Consider the following 13,232-nt stretch of genomic DNA (forward strand, 5'->3'; position numbering starts at 1 on the left):
ATCCCCTTGAAGAAGGGAATGGCAATCCACTCCAGTATTCTTGCCTGGAGAATTCCATGGACAGAGGAGCCTGGCAGGCTACAGTCCATGGGGTCGCAAAGAATCGGACACAACTGAGTGAATGATACACACACCCATGGCTCGATTGGATGTCCAGAAATAAAATTACCCCTGGCAGCTTTCTTGTGACAAATGGATCGGATGTGAGTGCAGAGGAAGAAGAGGTTTATGGCCAGCAAAACGGGACAGAGCAGAAGTTTCTTCAGAGAACTGGATCTTGAAGGACGCATTTGGCAGGGTAAGAATGGGGAAGTGCATTCTCTGCAGACGGAACATCGTGTGTAGCAGTTTGTCCTTGGGGAAGGCAGGAGAAAACTCTAAAGTTCAGTGACCCTTGCACCTCTACATGCTCTACAGGCCCAGCACAATCCCTTCAGGCCTCTGCTCAAATGTCACCTTCTTCTAAAAGCCATCCCTAAGCTGTCCATTTAAAGAGCCATCCCACCCCCTTTCTCTGCTCTATTTTTCGCAAGCACTATCACTGCCTGAAATTGCGCCACACATCTCTACCAGGTCAGCACTGGTCTTGGTTCACATCCCAGCTCCACTCCTTGTCATGTGCCCTTCTGTTGCTTAATCTCTGTTTCTGTAGCTTAATCTCTGTTTGTTACTGATTGGGGACAACGGTACCTCTCTCACAGGGCTTTGTAAAATAGACGAATTATGGTGTGTACGGATGTTCTCACATAATCTGCATTCCGTCTTCTCCCAAAGCCTCTCAACTACCTATTAACATACCGTTTGCTCTAGCGATTTGCTCTAACAATGTGTTCCTCCTTGTTATTAATAGTCCATCTTTCCCCGTCAAAGCAGAAGCTCCATTTTGTCTCCCACTCTATCGCCAGTGCTTAGAACAGTGTCCAGCGCAAAGTGAGCACCGAACAAGAAAGATGAAAGAATAAAAATGGCAGCCTGGCTTGCAGGGCTAGTGCTTCATCCTGCCTCACTGTTGCTATGGTGACCGTGAGCCTGCCAGACGATTCGCAGCTTCAGTAACTGTTTTTATCCGGCTCACCCATTGGCCACCGGTGTCTCCGCTGTAACAGCCAGAAAACTACAACTCCCGGCAAGCTGAGCGCCTCCAGCTCCTAGCGCTAAGCGTGGGCGCCTGCGCAGTAGAATCTGCAGCCCGGAGTTTTGCTAGAGCGGTGCCGGGGGCAGGGCGCTGGGTCGGACGCGAGCAGAAGAATGGGTGAGGGGGGGCAGGGAGACGCTTTGCTCGCTGAGCATTGTGGGGCCCCCTAGTTTCTTCTGGCTCTCTCCGGTCTAAAGGGTCTGGGTCTCAGAACATCTCACCATGAGGTGGGTGGAGAGACTGCTCCGGTTTCCATAGCGATGAGCCTGGCTAGGTGCGCGGAGGGTTGCTGCGGGGGACTGCGGATGGAGAGAGAGAGATCAGAGACCGGCGTTGTCATGGCAACCCTGGGGCAGACGAGGATGGGGGTGAGATGAAGGGATTTAAGGGTTGTCATGGGAGAAAATAGAATAACAGCCCGAGGAACTAACTGCGATGCTCGGAGGAATGGAGGGTGTGATGGTGAATCGGGTGTGAAATTGGGGGCGTTATGAGTTACTAAGGAGGGGTGGGAGTGTTTTAGCGAATTCATATGTAAAAAGAACAGGAACGAGAATAGGGTTGTTTGTGCGGTTGTTACAGGATTCTTATAGAGACGAGTGGAGGCTTGTAGGGAGCACTGGAATGTTTGGGGTTGGGGGTGGGGGAAGTTACAGGAAGAGTTTGATGTTGAGATGTAATCAGAAGTTGTATGGGCTTCAACTGGTGGCTCAAAAGATGAAGAATCTGCCTGCAGTGCAGGAGGCCCGGGTTGGATCCCCTTCCCGAGTCGGGAAGATCCCCTGGGGAAGAGAATGGCTACCCACCCCAGTATTCTTGCCTGGAGAACTCCATGGACAGAGGAGCCTGGCAGGCGACAGTCCATGGGATCACAAGAGTTCGACATGACTGAGCGGCTCCCACTGTACAGCTATGTTGTCCAGTATCCTAGCAGGTACCCGCCTGTGGCTAACTTACAGAGAAATATAATTAAAAATTCGGTTCTTCAGCCACACTCACTCCATTGCAAATACTGTTTTGGATACTGATCATGTAGAACATTTCCATTATCAAAGAAAGTTCTGTTGACTGGCGCTGATATACAGGGTGAATTGGGATGTTAAAGGCAACTGGAGTTTCCTGACTCCTAACTGTCCGGACATATCTCTTATCACTTGCCTCACCTACAGCTGGCTCCATCCCTTTGCAAAAACAGAACCAGCTTAATTCATTGTTTGCCCCTTCCAGTCCCTTTACCTGGATTGCTCATCCAACTCTTTGCCTTTCAGGCCTCCCAGGAGAGGATGCCCTGGACAGCCCTATTTAAAGTAGCCACCACCCTCTTCCCACTACCAGCAACTATCCCATCTCCCTGTATTATTTCTTGCATGCTGGAAGCCAGTGTGAGGAATCCCGCCCGTGACAAGGTCATGAGGAAGGAAGCTGACATACGCAAGGCGTGCTCAGACTTCAGGGACCCCTCTGGAAATTCCTAAGCATGTACCCCAACAAAAATCTGCCGGCTTTTGTGCTCTGCTTTTCCACTCTTCTGACATTTTCTGGAAAAAGTCAATTCAGGGCTTTAGTCTTCTGCATTTGAAAGAGTGTTTCAATCCAAAAACCCTCTGATGGCTTTCTAGCCTGCCTGCAGGACTCGTACAGCTGCGCGTGTGATTGTTTGAGGCCTCCTGACCGCAGGAGGCACAGGAAGCTTAAAACATCCTAGGAATGTAGGGGCTTCCGAGGAGTCAAAATCTTTAGAATAGGACTGATTAAACGTTTCATTTGTTGAGTCAATGCTTGCTGCCAAATTTTCATATCCTTTATTTTTAGATATAGTTGGTATATAGAAAAACAAGTAGTAGACCTGGTATTAGCAACATTAGATCTTTGAGTTAAGTACCTTCTTTGTTATATCCCACTGCACCTTTGTTTTATAGAGATGTAACTTTAATGCTTTAAGGAGATGCAGATTAAAGAAAAACACTTCAGGGGAAACAAAATTAACATTCATTAAGGAAGAGAGCCAAAAAGTGTTAACAAGCCTCTTGGCCAAAAGCTAATGTAAATCACCTGAGACCTTTTGTATACAAAATGATAGACGGAAAGAATCTGGGTTGCGAACGCTACATAATTTTGTGTTATCCATTGATCTCCATGTTTTATCAAAAGTATAAAAGGCCTTCTGAACAATAAAGGAGGGGGCCAGGGGCCAGGGGCCGGGGGCTAGTTTCTCGGACCAGCTTCTCGAACTAGTCTCTCAGCCTGGTTTCTTGGGACTCTGGCTCCCCCCGTGTCTTTCTCTTTCTTTCTTCTTCTCTCCCTTTCCCTCTCTCTGCTCTTTACTTTAACTTCAGGCTGAATCTCCACCTGGGGCGCGGAGGCTCGCCAGGTCTACTTACTTGCCCCAGCTGTTAATTCCCGCGCAAAAGGGAGCTTAAGGCGAGGCACCCTTAGATATTCAAGCGGGCGCTGGTGGCCCAACGTAGATGGTGCAAATTCCTTGTCTGGAATTTTATTGGCCTTCCGCGTAAACCAAGCTATTCAGCCCTCTTCCTCCACTTAACCTTCTTACTACACTATAGTTTCTTAATCTAATCTTACATTAATAAATAAACAAGTCTTTCCACGCCAACGCCGTCCACCCTTCGAATTCCCTGGATCCACCGGGGCTGGACCCCGGCACTTGCAGAAACTTTATCAGAATCTTTAAAAAGTATATTGTTCATCTTTTATCTTTTAATGCTCATCTTCCCCACTAGGGGGAGGTCTTGTGCTGTTTACCATGAAAAATTCCAGTGCCCAGAAGAGTGCCTGGCACAGAGGGGACACTCCATAAATTTTGTCGATTAAACGAATGGAGGCGATTCAGAATTTGAGAGCTGTGGTATTACAGGGGGAGATTAGGAGTGTTAGAGTCATAGTAGAGTTGGGGGACATAGAAGAGGAACTGATACCAGGAATTCAAGTGATAGGGAATTGGGACATAAGTGTTACATTAGAAAACGAATGTGTGCTCCAATTAAAAAGTAAAAGTAAAAAACTTTTAAAAGAAATTGTACGAATAAAGCAAACAAACAAAAAGACACACAAATGTGGGGGTGGTAGAGGAGGACTTGGCGTGTTTCGTGGAACTCATTGCTATTTGCAGGATTATCAAATGCCCAGTGCCTCAGTCTCCTCATCTGTAAAATGGAAATAATAGTAGTATCCATCTGATAAGTTTGAAGAATAACTAAGGAATAATACATGCAATATGTTTGGAAGACTGCCTGTCATCATCAAAATTATACACAGGGTCCTGCCCCCTTGCCCCACCCGCAAGCTTGGTCTCACGAACCTGGGAAGAACCCTAGGGTTCCAAAAATATGGTTTGAAACCCAGTCTGCTGAAGAAAGCCATTTGAGACTGTGGGCCTGTGCTCTTTGTAGTAAAGGGTGGCAGTAACTCTTCTCTGCGTAGATAGTACAGAACTCTCTTCACAGTTGGCCTTCTTCCCTCATCAAAATCTTATGCCTGCCGCCATGCTGGTATTTAATTAGCCCTCTACTACATTGTGCCAGGTGGTTTACCTACAAGATCACCCCTAACACTAAAGGAGGTGGCTATTGTGACGGTTTTCCAGCTGGGAAAATTAAATCAGAGAGGTTCCGTGACTTTCCTAAGGACACACAGCAGAGAGGAGGGTAGTTTCCCGTTCAACTTCCACCCCTGCACTTCCAGTGGCTCTCATTTTAGCAAAGAATGGCTGAATGGAGTCATACACAGCAGGCCACCAATACGGCTGTCACGCACTTGTTGAGGCTCCTTCTATGTGAGCCTCAGTTTCTTCATGTGGAAAATGGGGCTAATAGTAACGCACCAAGGCTGAAAAATGAGAATGCTGTGCTTATATTTAGCAGATGTTAAGCACATCAGAAGAAGAAGATTTGGAGAAGGAAATGACAACCCACTCCAGTGTTCTTGTCTGGAGAATCCCAGGGACGGGGGAGCCTGGGGAGCTGCCGTCTATGGGGTCGCACAGAGTCGGACACGACTGAAGCGATTTAGCAGCAGCAGCAAGCACATCAGTAATTGGTTATTACTATATATCTGCCCTCCCCGCTTCTTTTTGAGAGACTGAAGCAGTGGTTTGAAGTTAAGTGGAGATATAGTTAAGTTACAGAGGGAGAGAAAAACCCCTTGTCAACCTCCTGATAAAAACCAGCCACTGTCCCAGAAATGCACTACGCATGCGCATTCGGGTGGGGGATGGGCCGCTGCCTCCATTCCTATTGTGGATGCAGACTCCTGTGAATCCGCAATATACCTGAACCTAAAGGTGAGGCGACGAAGTTTGGGAAGATACGGGTCGAATCTGAAAGGCACTGGGGGAGCCAGAGCTCCACTCAGTCCTAGTTGAAGGGTCTCCCTTCATACTTCGCACCCCGCCCCGCTCGGGTAATGGTCTCGCCCGATTCCCGTTCTCTTCCACCACTCCAGGACATACCAAGTTTCCAGCAGAGGGGTGGGGTAGTAGACAGAGACCATTCTGCAGACAAGACCCTCGTCTCCGAGGTCAAGAAAAAATGGGGGGAGGGGGGAAAGGGGGTCCATACGGAGGAGGAGCGGGGGAGGCCTTCAGGAGACTGTGTCAAGGGGGCGGGGCCTGGAAGACCTTTGTCAAAAAAAGCAGGCGGGGCCTCTGGATGGGCGAGTTTATTGGGTGCGAAGGTGGGAGTTGGAGTGGGCGAGTTCATTGTGTGTCCGAATGAGGGGGATGAATGGTTGGGAGAGACCATTGTTTGGAGAAATTTGGGCAATGTTTGGGAGTGACCTCTGCGTGTATGAATGGGGACGGTCAGGGTGAATGGATGCGCAGGTAACAGTTTTGAATTGTGCTTTGAGGGAGTTGAATTCTGACAGAGAACAGAGGCTCTGAGATGTAGGTGAACAACAGGTGCAAACGCCCCATTGACGGAAAAGTCAAGGACCTACTTGCAGAAGGAGGGTCTGCCTGTTGGAATGTAAGGTCCGCGGGCAAACATATCGAGAGTGATGCTGGAGAGGATGCAGGGGACGTATCAGAGGGGCCTGGACCGCCAGGCTGAGGGGCCTGACGCCGTCCCGCGGTACTACGGAGCCATGGGCGGGTTGTGAGCCGGAGAGGGGCAACATCAGCTCTGGGTGTAGAAAGACCTGCCTGGGGCCGTGTGCGAGATGGACTGGAGAGGAGAGACTGGAGGCAGGGAGGCCCGGGAGGAGGCTGGCCGAGGACACCGGTTTCAGGGCTGTGGCGAGGGAGAGAGTACAGTGTGTAGTTGGTGGCAGAGGCCATGGGAATGTCTGCCATTGTTCCGAGGAGGGTCTTGGAGAGAGATGGCCTTCCTTGCCCCCCGCTCCCCAGGGTAGATGAGATCTCTGAGTTCTCCCTTTCAACACCAGCGGCCTGGAGAAAACCCTCCCTGTCACCTCCCTTCTTTCTTCCTCAGCCCCCTTTGCCTCCTCACCACTAGGAGTTGACCTGTAGCAGCCCTGCCTCACCCTCACTTCAGCATCCAGAGCCCAAGAGCTGATCAGGGACAGACTCCACCTCATGAAGCCTGGAGATGGAGAAGTGGATCCCGGAGAACCCCCGGACTGTCTGGGGTTCGATCCATCTCACCTGAGGACACACCCTGAGGATGCTGAGGACCCAGAAGAAGAGGTGAGACCCCACCCCCCACCCCCCAGGGTCTCAGTCTGCATAGAGGTTCAAGCAGCTGTGAGTTTGATCCCCAGGCCTATCACCTCCTGGCTTGATGAGAAGGAAAGGTCTCCAGGAGAAGTGACGTTTGACCAAAGACCCGATCAAGGTGAGGGAGGGGAAGAGGGTTCCAGGCACCAACTCCCTTGAGGAGGCTTTGGGTGTGGCCAGAGCCTAGTGAGCCTAGGGGAGACAGCGAGAGATGAGGTCAAAGGGGGAACGCAGGCGGGTCGTGCAGGGCCTCCTGGGTCTTGGTGAGGACTCGGGCTCTTTGAATTAGAGCGGAGCCAGGGGAGGGCACTGAGCGGAGAACCGACGTGAGCTCACGTAGGTGTTAACAGGCGCCCTCTGGCGGCCGCATGGGGAACAGACCTGGGGATTGGGGCCTGAGGCAGGGAACCCAGAGAGCAAACAATTGCAGTAACCCGGGCAAGAGATGGGGCTTCCCTGGTGGCACCAGGTGGTAAAGAACCCGCCTGCGAGTGCAGAAGACAGAAGAGACGCGAGTTCGATCCCTGGGTAGGGAAGATCCCTTGGAGGAGGGCACGGCAACCCACTCCAGTATTCTTGCCAGGAGAATACCATGGACAGAGAAGCCTGGCGGGCTACGGTCCATAGCGTCACAAAGAGTCGGACGCGACTGAGCACGCCGCACGGGCAAGAGATGATTGGGCTCATAAGAGGGTGCTGTCTGTGGAGGTGGTGAGATGTGGTCCGATTCTGGATGTATTTTCAAGTTGGCGCCAACAGGCTTAATAAGGGATTAGATGAAGGTGTGTGAGAAAGAGGTGGCAGGTTTTTGCCCCAAGCACTTGGAAGGAAAGAAGCTGCCTTTTCCTCAGGTATGGAGTGACAGGATTTCAATCATAACCCATTTGATCCGCATCACCGCCGCTCCAGGAGGGAGGTCCCGTTATCTGCCCATTTTGCAGATGAGAAAGCTGCAGTTTCAAGCCACGGTCATGCCTAGGCAGCGGTGGAATCGGGGGCGGGGGGGAGGGGGCGGATGACCCGAGGACTGTGCCCTCTCTCCACTTCTCCCAGGCGCCCGGAGGAGCCGAGGCGGAGGCGGGGACCCTGGTGCGGCTCATCGACGAGCACGGGGCGTACTCGACCGCGCGCCTGGTGCCCGACGGTTCCGCGGAGGAGCGCTCTGAGAAGAGGGGGCCAGGCTCGCTCCGCGCCGGCTCTGAGGGCTGGGAGGGGCTGGCGCGGCCCAGGCGATTCAGCTGCGCCGCCTGCGGGAAGGCCTTCAAGCGCGCGTGGGAGCTGCTGAGCCACGAGGTGGTGCACACGGCCGCCCGGCCCTTCCGCTGTGGCCTGTGCGCAGCCGCCTTCAAACGCCCCTCGGACTGCAAGAGTCACAGGCTGGTGCACAGCGACGAGCGGCCGCACGGCTGCGACGCCTGCGGCAAACGCTTCAAGCGAGCCAGCAACCTACAGGTGCGGTCCGAGAGCCTGGGCCAAAAGAGGCGGGGCCTGAATAAAAGGGGTAGGGCTGAACCGGGGGCGTGTCCAGGTGTGGGCGGGGCCTCGTGAAGGGGCGGGGTCTACGGGAAAGGGGCGGGGCAGGGCGTTGAACCAGAAGTTCAAACTTCAGCTGCTCAGCCGCGTCTGACTCTGCGACTCCGTGGACTGCAGCACGCCAGGCTTCCCTGCCCTTCATTATCTTCCGGAGTTTGCTCAAACTTACGTCCATTGAGTCCAGGGACCCTGAAATTCTTTGCCCAAGGAGCCCTAAGGCTGCTTCCAGGGCTCTCTCCAGATCCACCATCCCCAGGGTGCACCTTGCCCCCTCTAGCAGGCATAACCCTCTAGCCTGGAAGGGAGGCAGGGAGGCTTGGGCATCTGGGCAGGGCTGTCCATCTGTGGGTGCAATATCCCCTGAGGCCTGGGAAGCCTCTGCCAGCTGACCTGGGCCACCAAGTTCTAGTGTGCAATTCTGAGGATTCCAAAAAATTGTGAATTCGAAGCTAGGCTTCTAGATCATGGTGAAGGTCTATTTGTTAAGGAGAAGGAAGAACTTATTTTATTTGATAGTTTGATTTGTAGTTTTAAAAAATGCCTAAACAATTGGTATGTGTACCTTCGTGGGCTTCCCTGATGGCTCAGTGGTAAAGAATTCACCTGCCAAACAGGAGGCGCGAGTTCAATTGGGTTGGGAAGAGCCCCTGGAGAAGGGAATGGCAACCCACTCCAGTATGCTTGCCTGGGAAATCCCATGGATAGAGGAGCGTGCGGGCTACAGTCCTTGGGGTCGCAAAAGAGTCGGGCATGACTCAGCGGCTAAACCACAACAAATATGTACTTTCACCTAGTCTGTTTCCCGGAGACCTACAAGGAGTAGGGGTGAATCTGTCTGGAGAGGAGTGTCGTGCAGAGATGCGTGCCCTCACTCCCTCTGCTGTCCCTGTCCCCAGGAGCATCGCCGCATCCACACGGGCGAGCGTCCCTTCCCCTGCCAGTCCTGCCCGAAGCGCTTCAAGACCCACTACGAGCTGCACCGCCACGAGCCACTGCACGCTCCCTCGCGGCCCTTCCCCTGCCCGGACTGCGGCAAGGCCTTCGCAGCAGGGCCGGCCCTGCTTCTCCACCGGCGGCAGCACTGCGTGGACAAGCCGCACGCGTGCGGGGTGTGCGGTAAGCGCTTCACCCACAGTCACAGCCTGCGGGTGCACGAGCGCGTGCACACGGGCGATCGGCCCTTTGTGTGCCCACTGTGCGCCAAGGCCTTCAAGCAGTCCAACGCGCTGGCCTCTCACCACCGCGTGCATTCGGGAGAGCGGCCCTACAGGTGCGCCACGTGCGGCAAGGCTTTCAAGCAATCGTCCTACCTGGCCATCCACCGGCGCACGCACACGGGCGAGCGGCCCTACCCCTGCGACGCCTGCGGCAAAGCCTTCTCCAGGCCCTCGCTGCTCCTACAGCATCGCCGGGTACACAGCCCCGTGCGCCCCAACACCTGTCTCTTCTGCCCCAAGCACTTCAAGGACCTGAACTACCGCGCAGTCCAAGAGAGGCTGCACACGGGAGACACGCCCTACACGTGTGGTCTCTGTGGCAACGGCTTCGCGCATCCCAGCAACCTGCTGCAGCATCAGAGTGTGCATCTGGATGGGTGAGGGTGGGGTGTGGGGCCGCGAGGAGGCCAGCGAGGGCTCCGAGTCCCCAGAGCTGGAATGGGAGGGAACCCAGTCCAGTGGACGCCCAGTTTCAGACAGCGCCGTCCAATAGCATCTCTCCAGAAACACTGCATCTAGGCCGTCCAGTATCTTAGTGACCAGGCCCCTGTGGTTCCTTTGAGCGTTTGAAACATGGTTAGTGCCCCTGTGGAAGTGATTTTTTTGGGAGGGGTGTAACTTTTTAGTTTGCAGTTCTTTAAGACTCATGAGAAGTTGCAAAAATTAGCACAGAGCTTTCCCATGTACCCTTCACCCAGCTCCCCGCCATGGATACCTCTTAGCCTTCCTGGCACCATGTGCCTGCACGCATGCTCAGTCCTGTCTGATTCTTTGCGACCTCCTGGACTGTAGCCCGCCAGGCTCCTTTGTCCATAGGGTGTCCCAGGCAAGAATACTGAGTGGGTTTCCATTTTCTTCCCCAGGGGATCTTCCTGACCCAGAGATTGAACCTGCATCTCCTGCACTGGCCGGCGGGGTTTTTGTTTTTACCACTGAGCCACCTGGGAAGCCCCAGCATACTGCCAATAACCAGGAAATTGACTCTGATAAGATTCTGTTAACTCAGGTACAGATCTTATTCAGAGTTCGCCAAAACATAAGTGACTATTTAAGCTCACTGAATTTAAATCAATTTCCATTTAAATAGCCACCAGTGTCTAGTTGCTGGCATCCCGGACAGTGCAAGTCTAAGGCCTGAAGGCATGAGGGATGCCCGGCAGTGGCTGTGGCATTTGAAGAATTGCTGTACACGCCCATGTGAGCCACATAATATTCTTGAGAAGGACTTTGCAGAGGACCTTTAACAAAGCCTTTTTTTTTTTTTTCCTTTCAAAGCCGAGAGGAAAGTTTATAAATCTCATTCCAGGGCAGAAAGTACACACATTGAAACCCAACACACTGCTATTATGTGGTGTAAATGTACATGGTAATAAATTTGATCAAATCACAGCTGCTCCCAGGTGTAGCCTGTTAGGTGGCCCTTTGGCTGTTTCGGCTTTCCTTATAACTAAAACATCAGTGTGGTAATGAGGTTCTGTGGTCACCTTGTGTCTTCCCGTGCATAAAAAAGCGCTGAATTAATTCCTTCACTTGGAATATCTGGTTTTCCTTGATTAACAATAATCATTTGATGTTCTGACTACCTGCCCTTTGTTGCAAAACCTCTATATGACCTGTGTCGTCCCCTTGCCTCCTCAGAGCAGTTCTCTCGGGGTCATTTGAGATGCTGCCTCCCAGGCTTGACGTCCTAAGAATTCCCACCAAATAAAACACAACTGTCAACTTTTAGGTGGTGACTATTTTTTTTTTAAAGTCAACAATGCAATTGTCTATATAGTACTGTTCCGTAAGATATCTATAATACTTTTCACACAAATAATACATGAAAAACCAGACAGTAAAAATAAAGAAAACATTTTTAATCTTAGAGAACCTCGAAAAGTACAGTAGTGCAGTACAGCAGCTGGCATACAGGGCTGGCACCGAGTGAACAGGAGAGAAGAATCACTAACCGGAGGAGAGAGACGTGGTGGGGGATGGCAGAGCTGAAGGGTCATCAGCAATAGGAGACAGAGGGCAAGCCACAAATTCACCCACTCCTGATGTTGACGGCACAGATTCTGGTTCCTTGCTGGATTCAGTTTTTATCTAGTCCCGTGAAAAAACAATCCGGTGATGTCCAGTTTGTAGCTCTTTTTTTTTTTTTTTTTTTCTCTCTCTCCTCATAGATGACACGGCAGTACTGGATTGCATTCTGAACGGCTGCCGCAACCTCCCTGTACCATTCTCTGTTCAGATCCTGCGCTTCAAAACACAAACAGTGCCTCCTGGAATGAAGAAAATCCCCTTGCCCTGTCCTGCATCGTGAATCTCTTCAGTTCTTCAGTGAGTTCTTCTTCCTCTTGTCTCTCGTGGTCCTTTCTCCGGGCTTTTGATTCCATCAGGTCTTCATCAGTTTCATTAGTAAGCTCCTCGTTGCACACCAGAGAGGTCAATGAAGTCATCCTCTTGTAGATCTGGCTTGAAATAAAGGTACGGTACCACAGATCTCTACATGGTACTGTCCATTAAAGGATGCAGAACACAGCCACTTATAGAGAATGCGTGGAGGGGACAATGTACTCCAGCTACGCTAACTAACTTATGTGGTCGGACATGATTGCAAACAACGTCCACATCTTTGAAAGTTCACAGCCTGCAGGTTTCATATGTAGGCGACTTACTGAATTCCCAGAGTTGAGCGAGTTAGCAGCCACATTTTCAATAGAGCAAAACCAAGCAGATAAAGTTAGTTTTAATCACATTGTATAACGTATTTTAACTCAAAATATTGTAAACAAGTAGTCAGTATGGAAATTATTAATTTCATATTGATGTGCTCTTTTTCATTATAAGACTTCCAATCTGTATGTATTTTTTCACGGAGAACTTGTCTCAATTCATACTCAGGCCCATTTCAGAGTTCAAGAGCCACACAGCACTTTTTTTTCTTCCTTCTGTAAATTATACAGACTCTTTGGTTGTCACAGGAAGGTGTGGATATGAGACCATCTATTGAATATCTTTCAGGAAAAGATGATTCTCAGCTTGGAGAGGGAAGAAGTCAGTCTGGAAGTTATCTTACTGTTTTTCAGCAGCACAAAAGGGCAGACGGTTGGATAGCAGGATGAAAATATCCCAATAATTCTCTTCAGTCTTGAATTTTTCTCAGGTTTATGAAATAAATAGAAGACAATGAAGTTGTTTGAGCAATGGAAGAAAACAAAGCAACTTACCAGCAAAAGAATTGTGTGGGTGGCTTTGATTTCAGGAGATGACTGAGGCGAGAGGCTGGGGCTGTGAATGTGCTGGGCCCTTTGGTGGTGTTTGTAGAGGAGATTCACGGTGTAGAGACTGGACCACACCATGAGGATCACAAAGAGGAGATCTCGAATTATTACAACACTTCCAAATGCAACCGAATGATTCTGTCTCAAGTGATTCGTTTGGCAGTGTAGTGTCAAATACTCCAAACCAACAATCGTGACATTGTGATCGGCTTCTACAGTTTCAATAATGTAGCTATAGATGAGCATGTTGGTGATCCAGAAGAAAAGGAAAGAGGAGTAAATGCAGATAGAGAGTTTAGATCTAAGCCACGCCCACCTCGAATGAACAGGACTGATGGTGATGGCTTGGTACCCGCTCAGGAGAGCAGTGGTACAGATGGAAA

General features: G+C 50.9%; 1 protein-coding gene across 2 annotated transcripts; it reads left to right on the plus strand.

Annotated features, from left to right (window-relative positions):
* Window positions 5,359–11,301, plus strand: LOC102174688 (zinc finger protein 664). 2 transcript variants are annotated; one of them, XM_018062692.1, is made up of 4 exons: window positions 5,359–5,435; window positions 6,586–6,800; window positions 7,884–8,282; window positions 9,260–11,301. In XM_018062692.1, the coding sequence occupies exons 2-4, from the start codon at window positions 6,690–6,692 to the stop codon at window positions 9,959–9,961; spliced, it is 1,212 nt and encodes a 403-aa protein (XP_017918181.1). In that variant the 5' UTR covers window positions 5,359–5,435; window positions 6,586–6,689; the 3' UTR covers window positions 9,962–11,301. The 2 variants fall into 2 exon arrangements, with proteins under 2 accessions (XP_017918181.1, XP_017918182.1); XM_018062693.1 differs by lacking the exon at window positions 5,359–5,435 and adding an exon at window positions 5,832–5,975.

The sequence above is a fragment of the Capra hircus genome, chromosome 18, assembly GCF_001704415.2.
Source record: "Capra hircus breed San Clemente chromosome 18, ASM170441v1, whole genome shotgun sequence".
Classification (NCBI taxonomy): domain Eukaryota; kingdom Metazoa; phylum Chordata; class Mammalia; order Artiodactyla; family Bovidae; genus Capra; species Capra hircus.